Below are 14,775 nucleotides of genomic sequence, written 5' to 3' on the forward strand. Positions count from 1 at the left end.
CTTTACAATTTCTATTCGAATTTCAAACAATTAACGCTACAAATTTAAGCTCACTGGCCAGCAATTTCGGAACTAAAGTTTTTCAATAGAAAGGAGGATGGGTCAATTATACATATAGTTGGTCAAACCAAATTTGTCAGTAAATAAGAACAAAAAAACTATACTCATCCTTTTCTTTTGGGTGCTAGTACCAGTGTCAGACAAAGATAGTATGATTCTCTCTATCTATGTTTGAAATGAGACAGTCCTTTGACAAACTATAGTGCTGCAGACATTTTGGACTAGTCATTGAGTTTTCACTTCTGTCGGCACTCCCGGACTGCAACCCGTTGTTTTTTTTTATTGTATAAAGATAATCATTTGTCCATAATCTCACCTAATGGTAAGTACCGATGCGGTCTAGGAAATTTTACTTCTTTGTGGTCGTACCGGACATCGGATCGGACAATGTGAAAACACTGTAACGACAATCTGTTGGAGACCCGTTCTATACGATTTGACATAATATGTTGCTTAGCTAATTCCTTTAACCCTTAAACCATTTGACATTATTTTCTAGTCACTCTATTTCGATCCGTAATTCTTATTGTAGAGATGCGTTTTTGTTTTAAGTATGATGGCAAGTATATTTCCGCTAAGGGTTAAATTCGATTCCCCTACGACACTGATATTCCGCGAGCACCTCACGGGCTATTGTTAGCGCGTAGCATGTGACCTTCGAAGTTTGTATAGCTTGTCTAGCGAGCTTGCGGTGTGAGGTGTGACCTACATGTTTTGGAATTCAGAATTCTTAGGACACAATCTTCTACATAGGTATACCTTCTCCGTAGGCAAACTACTTATGAGTTATGACACATTATTGCTGTATAGCTAAAGCTTAATGTTTCCTAACAATTCTAATTTATTTATGAAACATCCGAAAGCTTCTATGATTTAATAACAAACACGCAATAAGCTACGACCAATTTGTCTCCAACAAATAGGTGTTTATTTGTAAATGAAAAACTGAAATCAAGGTTTAACTTGGTCTTTTAATCATTGTCTGCTCAATTCTTCTAAATGTTGCTATAAAACAACTCAACGTCCCAGGATACTGTTTGATGTAGGCCCTAACTAAGCTGGAAGCAATAGCAGCTTAAAATTCTTAGGTCATGATAGGATAGGACGCCGTGTACTACTTTTTGTGGAAATGGAAACGACTACAACATATAGAGCGACTTATGGTCGTCACGACATTAACCGGAGAACAAGGCCTCAATGCCATTTCTGGAATAAAAACGCCAGTTTAAAGTTTACGTGTAACCCATTGTTGTAGTTTCGGATTGCATATAGACCTTAATTAACTCAACCTCCTCTTTTCCAGATCTCCGCGATGCCAAGCACGTGAACACATGTGACCGCCCTGCAAGCGATCCACGCAGTAATGGCGTTCATGACCAAGAAGAAACGATACAAGTTCGGAGTTCAGTGCTGTCTCGAGGAGCTCACCGAGGTCCCGTTCGTCTCAGCGGTGCTCTTCGCGAAGGTGCGGCTGCTCGATGGAGGGAATTTCCAGGACCATTCCAGCCGGTAAGCCTTATCTCTAAAACTTCCAGACACCTTATGGACAATATTGATAATCCGTGCAATATAGCGTTCATGACCAAGAAACGATACGAGTACTACGAGTTCGGTGTTCGGTGCTGCCTCGTGGAGCTCACCGAGGTCCCGTTCGCCGGCGATGCTCTTTGTAAAGGTGTGGCTGCTCGATTGAGGGAATTTCCAGGACCGTTCCAGTCGGTAAGCGTTATAGCTATAGTATGTCAGAGGGGTCACGTTAAAGGTGTCGATCAGCTGGACCAAACTTGCAATAATGGCGCAACAAGAAAAATTACAAGTTTAAAGGCACATTGTACGCTTCGAGAACTTGCAAGTGAGTTTCGTTAAATTGCGGTATTTGATCGTTCGGTTGAATTAGTTGTTCCTCAGTAGTCGGCAATATTGTACTACCCATATGCGAGTACTCGATTTGTCTGTCTGAGCCTTCAAGAGGGGGCGGGGGAATCCAGGAAATTAGAAGGGAACATAAATCATAATCCATAGCGCTTTACTATAAGGTTATGTTCACTGCGAGTTGATTTCCAATGGCTTTGCGAACGCTCTTTTTAATAATTTGTAATTCTAGTATATTAGACATTATTAGGTTCTTCTTTGTCTTCTGATTTCCAAAAGTTAATAGAGACAGATCTAGACTACACAAGTACGCAGTTCACCTTGACGGACGAATGTCATGAATTTATCCCGTTGAAACACAGGCTCATCTGACACATATGTTCTATATCTATTACGTGACGTGCATCTGTCATCCCGATATATTTTTCTATTCGTTTGAATTTTGTCGATGTACGATTGTCATCTTGGCTAGGCCCCAGACCGCGGAAATATGGCCCGGGCGCGCGACGCAAGCGTGTCGTCACCGTATCGTCACCGCAGGGAGCCCCGTCGCTTGCGACGCTATGTTAATTGCCGATGAGGACGCGTATCCGTGCAGGAAGCCCGTGTTGTATGAATATTAACGAGCTGTCGTTGCCAACGCTTGTAACGCGCGCGAACGCCCAACAGGACTATGTATTTATTATCTAGTGCGGACGCTCTCGCTCTGATATATCTGATGGCGACTGTACCTAGTAAAAATCCAAAAAATAAGATATAAAAATGCCCGGTACTTAATCTTGCCTACGTTCGAAATTTCATACTTTTATAAGTGTGAATGAGTTCACATTTTGCGTCCATGTTCGTTAGTACACCTACTATCGCCCACACTCTTACTCGTAACTGTCCATCCGTGGACTTTATGCCTTTTGTAATTAGGTCCACCGATGGACAGTTAAAAGTGTTGCTGTTTGTACCATAGATACAACCGCAAATACTGCAATATCATATTAAACACAAGCAAAATAAAAAATAAAAATAACGATGGGCCTTCTTTGGCGCGGGTACCTCAATGAATCATAGACGTCACGCATGCCACTGCACTGCTCGAACGTTCCATAGACAATTCGGTTGTCATGTAGTGTTTATTCTAACATTCGTTAACGTTAACGGACGGGTGTCCTTATCTGTAACGAGCCAGACGAGCAATTAACGAGTTAATTCCTGCCAGATTAGGTAATCTTGCCCGTTTTGTTTACTAGTACAGGCGGCATCAGATATATTGGAGCGGCCAAGGCGCACTCTAACGCCTTGACAATAGAAGCGTGTTGAGATATTTGTGAGCACGTTGGCCGCTCCGATGTATCTGATGGCGACTGGACAAACAGCAACACTCCTGTACATCGGTGGACCTTATTACAAAAGGCATAAGGTCCACCGATGTACAGTTAACAGTGTGGGCGATGGTAAGCGAATTGCATTCATACTTGCCAGTGCCAGATTATGCATTCTTGTCCATCCGTTTAGGAACAAACTGAACATTGGGAAGGTTTGCGAAGATAAATATAAGGCCAATGTAGAGAAGACCGTGTATCAGGTACGACCGTCTATTTATATGCCCGTCCTCACCCACATTGACCGTAAGCTTCTTGAGTTGACTCGCTGAGTTGTTAGCAATGATGCCAATCGCACAATGAAGAATCCCCTCTCGCTGTCACCGGCGTCACTACACGACACCCGATAAACACCGACGGAAGCAAAGTCCGTGACAGTGACGCCCCGACGTGTAAACACACCGACGTAAATACGCGTCTAATAATAAAATAAATAAGCAAGCAGCGAAGCCAAAATATCATAGCTGGATTCGTGCTGTATTTATTTTTATATGCTATTTTTGATGGTGATTTAAATTTTTTTGGGGTTTTTATAATTTTAACCGTTTTTATCCATAGTTTTTATCGGAAAATTAGAATTTAAGTTGTGATATATAGATGAATAACTGGTTTCTTTAATATTATACGCAACATTTTATTAACCTTTTTAGTTTAGCTATAAAATCGATATACAACTACTTTTTTCTTAAAAAGTGGTATTTCTTTGTTTGTAGCTCTTAAACCGTACATTTTTTTGCAAACAATGTTCAGGTGAATCATAATACATTTAATAACTTTTCATTACATGTAACACACGTGTATGTGTGACTCATGGTATAGCTACAATTTACATTTTGCGAATTTCGGCAGTGATTATTTGTATGACGTCATTATTTGTTACCCAGAGACAATAGAGATGGTCTCCCGGCAGTTTTAGAATCTAGGTCATATTATAAAATAATAGAAGCTTATGCAGATTATTCTGAAAATGACCAATTTGGATTTTTTTAACTTTAATGCATTTGTTCTGGCGAATACCTACATTTTGATGCATAATTTCCACAATTTTGGTCAAATTTTGATTTTATTGGTAAGTGTAAGGCTTGAGACGTCATCTTTAATATTGTAGTACATTGCTTTGACGTCCGACTTTTGGTTTAGTTGTAAAACCCAAATAATCGAAAATTATTTACATCATTTTGATTTCTTTGTAAATTTCTCTTAAACTGTTGTATAATTTGGTACACGGTGGATAAATTAAATATAGTATATTTCATTGGCTTTTATTTAATACCACACACGTGTATGTGCCATACATAGTTTGGGTGCAATATGCAATTTTTGCAACGACGTGGGAGTCATTTTGATGACGAGATTCCGCTGAAGTAGATGGCCGGCGCCGGTGTCTCCCAGCAGTTTTGGAGACCCAATGCCATGCCCAACAACATACTAAAACTTGGCAGCAGTTTCCGAATCTGAACTATCTCTTCGACCGTTTCCCATAAGGCATAGTACTATTACAGGTTTTAGGAAAGTTGGTACTGTTGGTAGTTTGTTTATGAAACGGGCGGGCGGTACAAACAGCAACACTTTAGTCCATCGGTGGTCCTTATGCCTTTTGTAATAAGGTTTACGAACTGTCAGTTAACAGCGTGGGCGATGGTACCGGGTTACAATACAAAATACATACATTATAATATTTATAACGAGGGAGAGTTTTTGTATTCAGTATTCAGCCCTTTATTGCCTTCATGTGTATAGTACAACGAGATCACGAAGATGATGATGTGTATAGTACAGTGAGCTGTGAAATTATTTTGTACCTTTCTTATTCCCAAACGTTCGTGTTACAGTCAGCAGGAAAAAAATGCTAAGCTGGCTAGGTGTTCAAAATTAACTGAGCACATCTTTATTGTTTAGAGAATAAGAGCGTGCCTGCTGGCTGTAGATCTCTTTACTTTACATGGCAAACGAAAGTGACCGACGAAACGAATTACTGTTGTCAATATTTTACTAGGACTAGTAAAATTAACTATTAATCTCAACTGATTATACAATCGTTACGGGATAATATGTGACGTTCCACGGGAAAAGGTACCTTATGAGGGTTTCTAGTTTCGGAGATATTAAATGTTTTGTAAAGAGGTGAAAAAATGCTCAATTTTTTTTTATTGTGTGATCTGAAACCTTAATGCGTAACGTTTGTTTACCTGTTTTTATTTTTGTTATAAGTTAGTTATAAGCCTAGTAATGTCGTCTCAGAGTTTAGTAGAAAAGGTACCTTATGGAAAAAAGATTGAAAATTCCCAAAAAAACTAGTCAATACGGGAAAAGAAGTTTGGTAGAGAACTGTATTAGCATTCTGCAAAACTAATTTGATAATTTCAGTTCTGGTTGGGGCGCCTCGCAAATATTATAACCGTACATAGACCGACATCACAAATCCAAGTAGACAGCTATTATACCAAAGTTACTCTCGTCAAGTCTTTCTTAACTAGAATAATCTTCATTTGGTTTGGTCGCATGCAGTAAATCAGCCATTGGTTTCCTGAAAAATGCCAATACCCGACGCATTACCTTATGGAATATCTGAGGTCATTGAACCTCAATGCCGCTTATCTTCAATAGCAACCGAAATATATTATTGATAAGAAATAGACGATTTATACCATCTTAACCCCAAAATATTATTAGTTTATCCTAACTGTATCATCATCATCATGCCTCATCATGTAACTTGACCACAAGGTACCTTTTCATTACATACAAATTATTGGTCTTTTTTAAGATTATTATGACGAAGAACTAATTAAATTGGGGGCAGTTTAATGTAAATTAATATTTTCTATTCATAAAAGATAAACTATAATATGATTGATATTTTGTAGTGATGTATTATTAGATTTATTTCCATAAGGTACCTTTTCGTAAATGTATGGAGCAAATACTGTTATTGTTATGTAAGTTTAAAGTGGCATAAGGGGTTAAATATAGTATTTAGTTGGGGTTTTAGGATTTATTTCATTTGAATGACAGAATTTCTTTCATATGTGCTCAGAAAAATTGATTGTGTGTCACATTAAAAGTAAAAATATTCAATTTTGTGATTTTATATGAAAAAGTCAGAAAATACATTTTCACCTCTAAATCGGTATTGTTTTTTGCTTAAACTGTCTGTCAGTGTCGTTTTCTAATAGATAAAATTTAAATCTTGAGAGCTCATTGCAATCAATCGTGAAAATGAAATAAAACTTTATTTTCAAGAGATTGGTTAGTATACACATAAATCAGTCGATATCAAAAGTTTCTATTGGCATTACAGAACAAGTCGCAATATTTTTTTAATCTCAGATATATAAGGCATTATTATTTGTAGTCAACTATGTAACTTACTTCAGGAACATAGTTTTTTAGGCGGCTAAACTTAAAACTTCTCTATCGTAAAGTTGCTCATTTCACAACATTATTTTCAAAAAATCATATCTCTGTAACTACGCAACCTAGAAGGTTGATCTTTTGTGTTATCGATAGGTTATTTATTGTAGATTACTGGGGTATGCATAACTCCATACCCGCCATAAGGTACCTTTGACCGTGGGACGTCACATATGTTCCCTGACTAGACATGGTGTGCAAGGACCGAACTTGAACAAAGATGATTTCCGTAACTGCTTAACTGACATAATTATGCGAGTCCTTCACATTAATGAACACAAACGATTTGTCTTACCATCATCACCCATCTTTATTAGTTCATTAGAGTGCGATAAAGACAGCGGTTGTGAGTGTCGTGACGTCAACGTTTGTCACCTGTCCTGCGTCGGGGCGTGAGCGCGCGTCATAGATGAAATGGCACCGCGCCACGGAGCCGGATTGATGTGGGCATTACTTATGGGACGCAACAAGGTTGGGGGATAGAGGATTTGCGGTCGAAGGTCGTCCGTACGGTCGCCATCAGATATATCGGAGGGGCCCAGGTGCTCAAAAATAAATGAGCATGCACTCTAGCTAGCGTCTTGACAATAGAGGTGTGTTGGTGAGGGTGACACCTTCGCCGCCCCGATATACCTATATGAAGGCGACTGTACTAGTATATCACGGTTTTCAAAGTTAAAAAGAATAGTGTTCAAGTTGACGTTTCGTCAAGTCTCTCGACTTTCAGTTTCACTTTCCACGCGCAATTATCGCGCGCGGCCGACCGTCGCCCGCGCAGCTAATGGATCAATAAATCAACGACGCTCGTTTGTCGGCGACGCGAACGTGGAAACAGTGTCCTTTTACTGTTTTATTGTTTAGTTCCTGGCTCAAAAGCGAGTACAAACAGCGACACTCCGAAATGTACATCGGTGGACCTTATTACAAAAGGCATTTATAAGGTACACCGATGTACATTAACAGTGTGGATGATGGTACATACAACTATAGAGTTGCTTTACGAGTGCGTGCGAGAGGTACTGAATTAAAAACACTAAACAATATGCCTACCATCAGAGGCATATCATATTGTAAAAAGAAAAAAAATAGATGTATGCAAACAGCAACGCTCTTACACAAAAAATCCCGCACGGATATATGATGGTTGTATTTTTTCCTCGTTTCAGCGCAACAAAGACATCGATAAAGAGGTCGCGTCAGTCGCGTGGGGTTAAAAGTGACATTTTATCACGTGGATAAAGCCATACATAATTCGCCTGTTCGCCGTTGTTCAAATGGACAAGCTGCACAATAGCTCGGCTCGGTCGCCCGCAGGATGGCGACGGTTAGTGGAGTGGTTAGTGGCTAGTATGCGCGCGAATTGAGCAGTCAGCGTACTAGTTATGTTAGAGCGAGTTAGCGAGTCGAGATTTAGGGTAAACCAGAGTAAGGCGCCACATGGGCTGAATATCACGGAGTATTGTGTATGGCCACAGACAGAGTCGAGATCTCGAGCAAACCAGTGCAACTTGAGAATGTGATCTTGCTATGTGTAAAGCATTCATGTACTGGAAGCCCAAAGTCTGCCGCCTGGTACCATAGCCAGGCAGTCGCAGAATGCCGGCAGTTACTGTAGTGGTATGCGCGCGAATTGGGCAGTCAGGCGAGTGCGGTGCGAGACCAGTTCTCAGATAGACCAGAGTAAGGCGCAACAAGGCAATTTAAGTTTCGGAATATCTGTCAAGGAATATTGTCTATAGCAGTGTAAGTAACTTGAGAACGTGACCTCGCAATGCATAATGCAGCTAAATGCACTCATACTGAACGCCCGAAGTCTGCCTGCTACAACAGCCAGGCAGCCGCGCCGCTCACGCAATGATACCTCGGGTAATTGACGCTCGGTGCAGCCGGCCGGAGCCGAATTGGTGCAACTACATACCTACTACATTTATTAGCGATAGCAATGGGTTGGATGACATTGAAAAACATGTTTCGACTAAGACAAATCAACGCAAAAAGTCAAGTGCTAAGGCTGAATCCACGTGTACAGCTATAACTTCAAGTTATTGAAATAAGATTAACGACCGATCGAAACTGTGTCGATATGGAGCCGTATTTATATGGAGTAGCTGTCATGTAAAATGTTTAGAAGTTTTCTGGGAGCATAACATTATCACTTTATTTTATAATGCGGTAAAACCAAGAGAGACTTGAAGGAACTGTCATAGGGACCATCATTCGACGCGACAGGTGTAAGTTTAAGAAGGGCCCGCAGTGCGGCGTATATACGGAAGGCCGGTACCATGGCTCGACGCCAAACGCCATGGACCTGACCCTGAGTTGGCGGAAGTTCTGGCGTTCACTTATCGCTGTCAGCTATCTTTACTCAATTGAACCTTATATGTTAAATGAGGAGACGAATTTTTAGCTTTAAATACTATAAATAAAATACTGTTTTATCGAGACAAACCCAAACACAATAAAATTAGTTTGCCTTGTTTTATCACAGAGTTCCCATGGCCACCTTCTGTGTCCATTATCAGATCAATTCGCTGATACCATAATATTGCATTGTCACCCAAGTTACATGAAGAAAACGTATGTGAAGTTTCAACTCAATCTAATAATGGGAAGTTGGTCTAATCTAATTTAGTTTGCAAGATTTGACCCGAGCATGCAAACATTGCAAGTTCAATAAAAGCTTGTAAAAACTGCAAATTGTCACGTTGATTCCCGGTCTCCCCATACAACATTCGAGCATTTACTGGCCCTAAATCGTCCTAAGCCGTATGTTATTGCTTGTGAGTGTGTCCGATCCGAGTTCTGGTTCTGTTGCGGTCCATTGTTTCGCTTTCGTACTATTTGCGGCTCTTCCTTGTTGCTACACACGGTCCTAAAGACTGAATAACAGTTCACTATACTAAAACTAGCTTGCGACTTCGTCTGCGTGAAATGATGATGATAAAACTACCCTTTATCCTGCCCCGAGCCTCAAACTATCTACATACCAAATTTCATCTAAATTGACTCAGTGGTATAAGCGTGAAGAGGTAACATACATACTGACAAAGTTACTTTGGCATTTATAATATTATTATATGTGACGTCCCACGGTCAAAGGTACCTTATGGCGGGTATGGAGTTATGCATACCCCAGTAATCTACAATAAATAACCTATCGATAACACAAAAGATCAACCTTCTAGGTTGCGTAGTTACAGAGATATGATTTTTTGAAAATAATGTTGTGAAATGAGCAACTTTACGATAGAGAAGTTTTAAGTTTAGCCGCCTAAAAAACTATGTTCCTGAAGTAAGTTACATAGTTGACTACAAATAATAATGCCTTATATATCTGAGATTAAAAAAATATTGCGACTTGTTCTGTAATGCAAATAGAAACTTTTGATATCGACTGATTTATGTGTATACTAACCAATCTCTTGAAAATAAAGTTTTATTTCATTTTCACGATTGATTGCAATGAGCTCTCAAGATTTAAATTTTATCTATTAGAAAACGACACTGACAGACAGTTTAAGCAAAAAACAATACCGATTTAGAGGTGAAAATGTATTTTCTGACTTTTTCATATAAAATCACAAAATTGAATATTTTTACTTTTAATGTGACACACAATCAATTTTTCTGAGCACATATGAAAGAAATTCTGTCATTCAAATGAAATAAATCCATAAACCCCAACTAAATACTATATTTAACCCCTTATGCCACTTTAAACTTACATAACAATAACAGTATTTGCTCCATACATTTACGAAAAGGTACCTTATGGAAATAAATCTAATAATACATCACTACAAAATATCAATCATATTATAGTTTATCTTTTATGAATAGAAAATATTAATTTACATTAAACTGCCCCCAATTTAATTAGTTCTTCGTCATAATAATCTTAAAAAAGACCAATAATTTGTATGTAATGAAAAGGTACCTTGTGGTCAAGTTACATGATGAGGCATGATGATGATGGAACAGTTAGGATAAACTAATAATATTTTGGGGTTAAGATGGTATAAATCGTCTATTTCTTATCAATAATATATTTCGGTTGCTATTGAAGATAAGCGGCATTGAGGTTCAATGACCTCAGATATTCCATAAGGTAATGCGTCGGGTATTGGCATTTTTCAGCAAACCAATGGCTGATTTACTGCATGCGACCAAACCAAATGAAGATTATTCTAGTTAAGAAAGACTTGACGAGAGTAACTTTGGTATAATAGCAGTCTACTTGGATTTGTGATGTCGGTCTATGTACGGTTATAATATTTGCGAGGCGCCCCAACCAGAACTGAAATTATCAAATTAGTTTTGCAGAATGCTAATACAGTTCTCTACCAAACTTCTTTTCCCGTATTGACTAGTTTTTTTGGGAATTTTCAATCTTTTTTCCATAAGGTACCTTTTCTACTAAACTCTGAGACGACATTACTAGGCTTATAACTAACTTATAACAAAAATAAAAACAGGTAAACAAACGTTACGCATTAAGGTTTCAGATCACACAATAAAAAAAAATTGAGCATTTTTTCACCTCTTTACAAAACATTTAATATCTCCGAAACTAGAAACCCTCATAAGGTACCTTTTCCCGTGGAACGTCACATATTTATTATACTACATAGTAGGGATTCACTGATTTAAACTTTCACGATTTTTACTCATTATTATTCACAACGACGCGACCTAATCGCGTAAAAACGTAATTTTACGCGATATTCTACTATTCCGCGATATGCGGGATTCTACTATGGTATATAAATGACCATGCTCAGGTAGTCTGGTACACGCCAGGGGTGGCCCTTTATTATAGGTATGTTATAGCATACTTCCGAACTAAACTTTACAGTTTTTAGGGTGTATTCCAATTTGTCCCCGCCGGGCACAGACAGGAATAGGTGTTTCAAATAAACCATTCCCATTTGTCTCCGCCTCATTTATGGCGGCGGTCACGCAGGGCGGAGACAAATACATCGTTTTTAGTTACCCGTTCGATCCGTCCGTGTGTCCGTGTCCGTACGATCAACCGCTAAACAGGAGTCGGGTTTGTGTAAACAAATTGTTCCTAGAACGCTCAATGTCTGCTCGTGACGTGTATCCAGCCAGCCATCCCTAATAATATATTAAATGCGAAAGTAACTCTACTTGTTTGTTACCTTTTCACGCCGCTGAACCGATAATCTATGCAACCGAAGTCGCGAGCAGAACCTAGTATAGATTAATTGCACTTTATAATGTAATATTTGTAATAGATAAATTGTATGAGTAAAGCCGGAGCAGCGAACAACTTGCGGACCAGCCCTCGTAACCAGATCTCTGAACTATTCTCTCACACGACTGTCAAGGCGACAATACGAGTAGTACAGTGAGCCAAGAAAGTGGTCTACCACTTTTCGACTCTATCATCTGATTCATAGAGTCGAAAAGTGGTAGACCACTTTCTTGGCTGACCGTACATATCGTCGTCTAGTACAGTCAACGGTAAAAATATGGGTGTACAAATCATTTCAAAAATGTCCCATAACTCTTATGTCAGTGAATTAAGAACTATGGGACATATTTTTGAGTAAGTTGTCTACACCCATATTTTTACCGTTGACTGTACCCATAACACAAGCCTTACTGAACTTACTGTAAGACTAAGTCAATCTGTTGACTGTTTAAAATGGTCCTATAATATTTATAAATAAATAAAAAGACACGGTCAACAAACACTTACAATCGAGACTAGTATCAGAATCGGTGAAGGCTTTTAATTTAACAACGAAAAATCCTTTTTAATTTATTTCCATTGCTTTGTAAAGTTTGTATACGGCTTTTCATTTCCTTACTGAGTGTAGACAGAGACACTCGCATAATAGCGTACCGAACAAAAGATTTGGACAAATAAAGGGAAATTGGAGTGTTTCATATTCATGTGTTTCATACAAGTAAAACAAATACATACTTATTTCAATATATTACTTCTTCTTCTTAGTTCTTATAGTGTGGTAGGGCCCCACAGATTACCACTACCAGTTCGCTGGACGATATCAGACTGTCAGTTGTTCGGAACTTTCATCTTTTGCGTTTAACTGACAGGCTGATATCGTCCGGCGAGCTGGTAAATCTGTAGGCCCAGGGCAGGGACCGGAACCGGTTACCTTAACCGGGGTTTTTCATAGGGTTATTTTAGAAGTGGTTATAAAAACCCCTACCATAACGGTAACCGTCTGATAAGGTAACACTTTGATTCGGTAACCGTATCAGATCGAGTTAACCTCTGTTACCGGTAACCGAAATAAAAACCCAGTCTATTCGGTTACCTCATTATAAGGTTTTTTACCAGTTCAAACGATTGTAATCTTTACGCACACTTAAATTCAACTTATTATTGAATAATCGAGGTTGGCATGGGCGGTCTATAAAGCCTCCAGCACAAACAAGTTTTTTGCCATTCCTTTGTTTATTCCTACCTGTGTGGTGTGTTTTTATTATAGGTACATCTTATTATAATATAAATAAAATAAATAAAGTAAATAAAATAACTAAAATAATTAAAATAAATAAAGTGAATAAAATATTTAAAATAAATGAAGTATATAAAGTTATAATAATTACTATTATTTATATAAAGTTAATGAAATAAATATTTAAATTAAATAAATAAAATGAATTAAATAATAAATTAGATTAAATAAATAAATATAGTTAATTAAATTAAATAAATTAAAAAAAATAAGTTAAATTAATTAAATAAAAAATTAAATAAAATCAATTTTATAAATAAAATTAATTTATTAATTAATTAAATAAATAAAATAAAATAAATAAATAATATAAATTAAATAAATAAACTCGATAAAATCAACAAAATATAAATAAATAAATAATAAATAAATAAAAAATAAAAAAGCCTCTTTATTTCCTTAATTTTACATACATGCATCATTCCATAATCATAGTTTGTATAATAATATTAAGTAATATGAATAAACATGTCACACTAAAATACATAATTCATTTCATTTTTTTTTTCATTAAATTCTCTTTATTTATTTTTCGTCTTAAGTTAGGTTTGTTATAATATGAATATAAAAGTAAAATATAAAAAAAACACTTACAAAACAATAAAAAATACATATAAACACATTATTAGTAATACATAATATGTATGTTCAATTATAAAGATAAGTGTGTAATACAATAAGTGTACCTACTAATTTTATGATACTGACTGATACTGACAACATATATGTACCTAATTAACAGTATAAGTGCCTTGGCTTGAGCTGTAAACTTATACATAGTGTTTGAATAAAGAATAAAGAATAAAGAATTATAAAAAACCTAACCTAGGGTGCCGCCGGCAGCGGAGCTTGGCCCAAGCTGCCGGTGGTCAGGGCCGCAGAGTGAGGAACCGACGTACTATACGCGCCGTGTCCAATATTACCGCCTTCTGCATCTGACCCTTGATCCAACCACCCAGCGAGAGTCTCTCTAGGTGTTGGTCGAGACTCTTCGCTATGAGACCGTTCGCTGACACAACTATCGGAACAATGATCGTCGAGTCAACATCCCACATGGCGGTAATCTCGTGAGCTAAGTCTAGGTACTTGCTGGACTTGTCCTTCTCGGCCTTCACGAGATTCTCATCATGGGGGATGGTGACGTCGGCGAGCACGGCCCGGCGCTGCGATCGGTCTATCAGCACGATGTCAGGCTTATTGGCGACAATAGTCCTGTCAGTGATGATAGATCGATCCCAATAGAGCGTGGCACGACCATTCTCGAGAACAGGCGCAGGTAAGTACTTGTAGTACGGTACTTCGCGGTCCACAAGGCCGTATAGAAGAGCAAGTTGCTGGTGAATAATCCTGGCTACGAGATTATGTCTGTGCAAGTACTCACCGTTAGCAAGATGAGAACAACCGGAAATGATATGCCTGAGTGACTCTCCGGGACGGCGGCATGCCCGACAAATGTCGACCGTACCGTCCTTCAGGATATATTTCCGATAGTTGTTCGTCATCATCACTTCGTCCGCAATTGCACAGGCAAAACCCTCGGT

At 38.2% G+C, this 14,775-nt stretch overlaps 1 protein-coding gene across 2 annotated transcripts in view; it reads left to right on the forward strand.

Annotated features, from left to right (window-relative positions):
- Positions 1–14,775, forward strand: part of LOC134804349 (early estrogen-induced gene 1 protein) — a 136,363-nt gene that overhangs the window by 48,951 nt on the left and 72,637 nt on the right. For both annotated transcript variants that reach the window (XM_063777358.1, XM_063777360.1), the window contains exon 2: positions 1,364–1,569. In XM_063777358.1, the coding sequence (XP_063633428.1) occupies positions 1,424–1,569 (146 nt within the window). In that variant the 5' untranslated portion in view covers positions 1,364–1,423. The remainder of the gene's footprint in view (positions 1–1,363; positions 1,570–14,775) is intronic.

Source organism: Cydia splendana, chromosome Z, assembly GCF_910591565.1.
Source record: "Cydia splendana chromosome Z, ilCydSple1.2, whole genome shotgun sequence".
NCBI lineage: Eukaryota > Metazoa > Arthropoda > Insecta > Lepidoptera > Tortricidae > Cydia > Cydia splendana.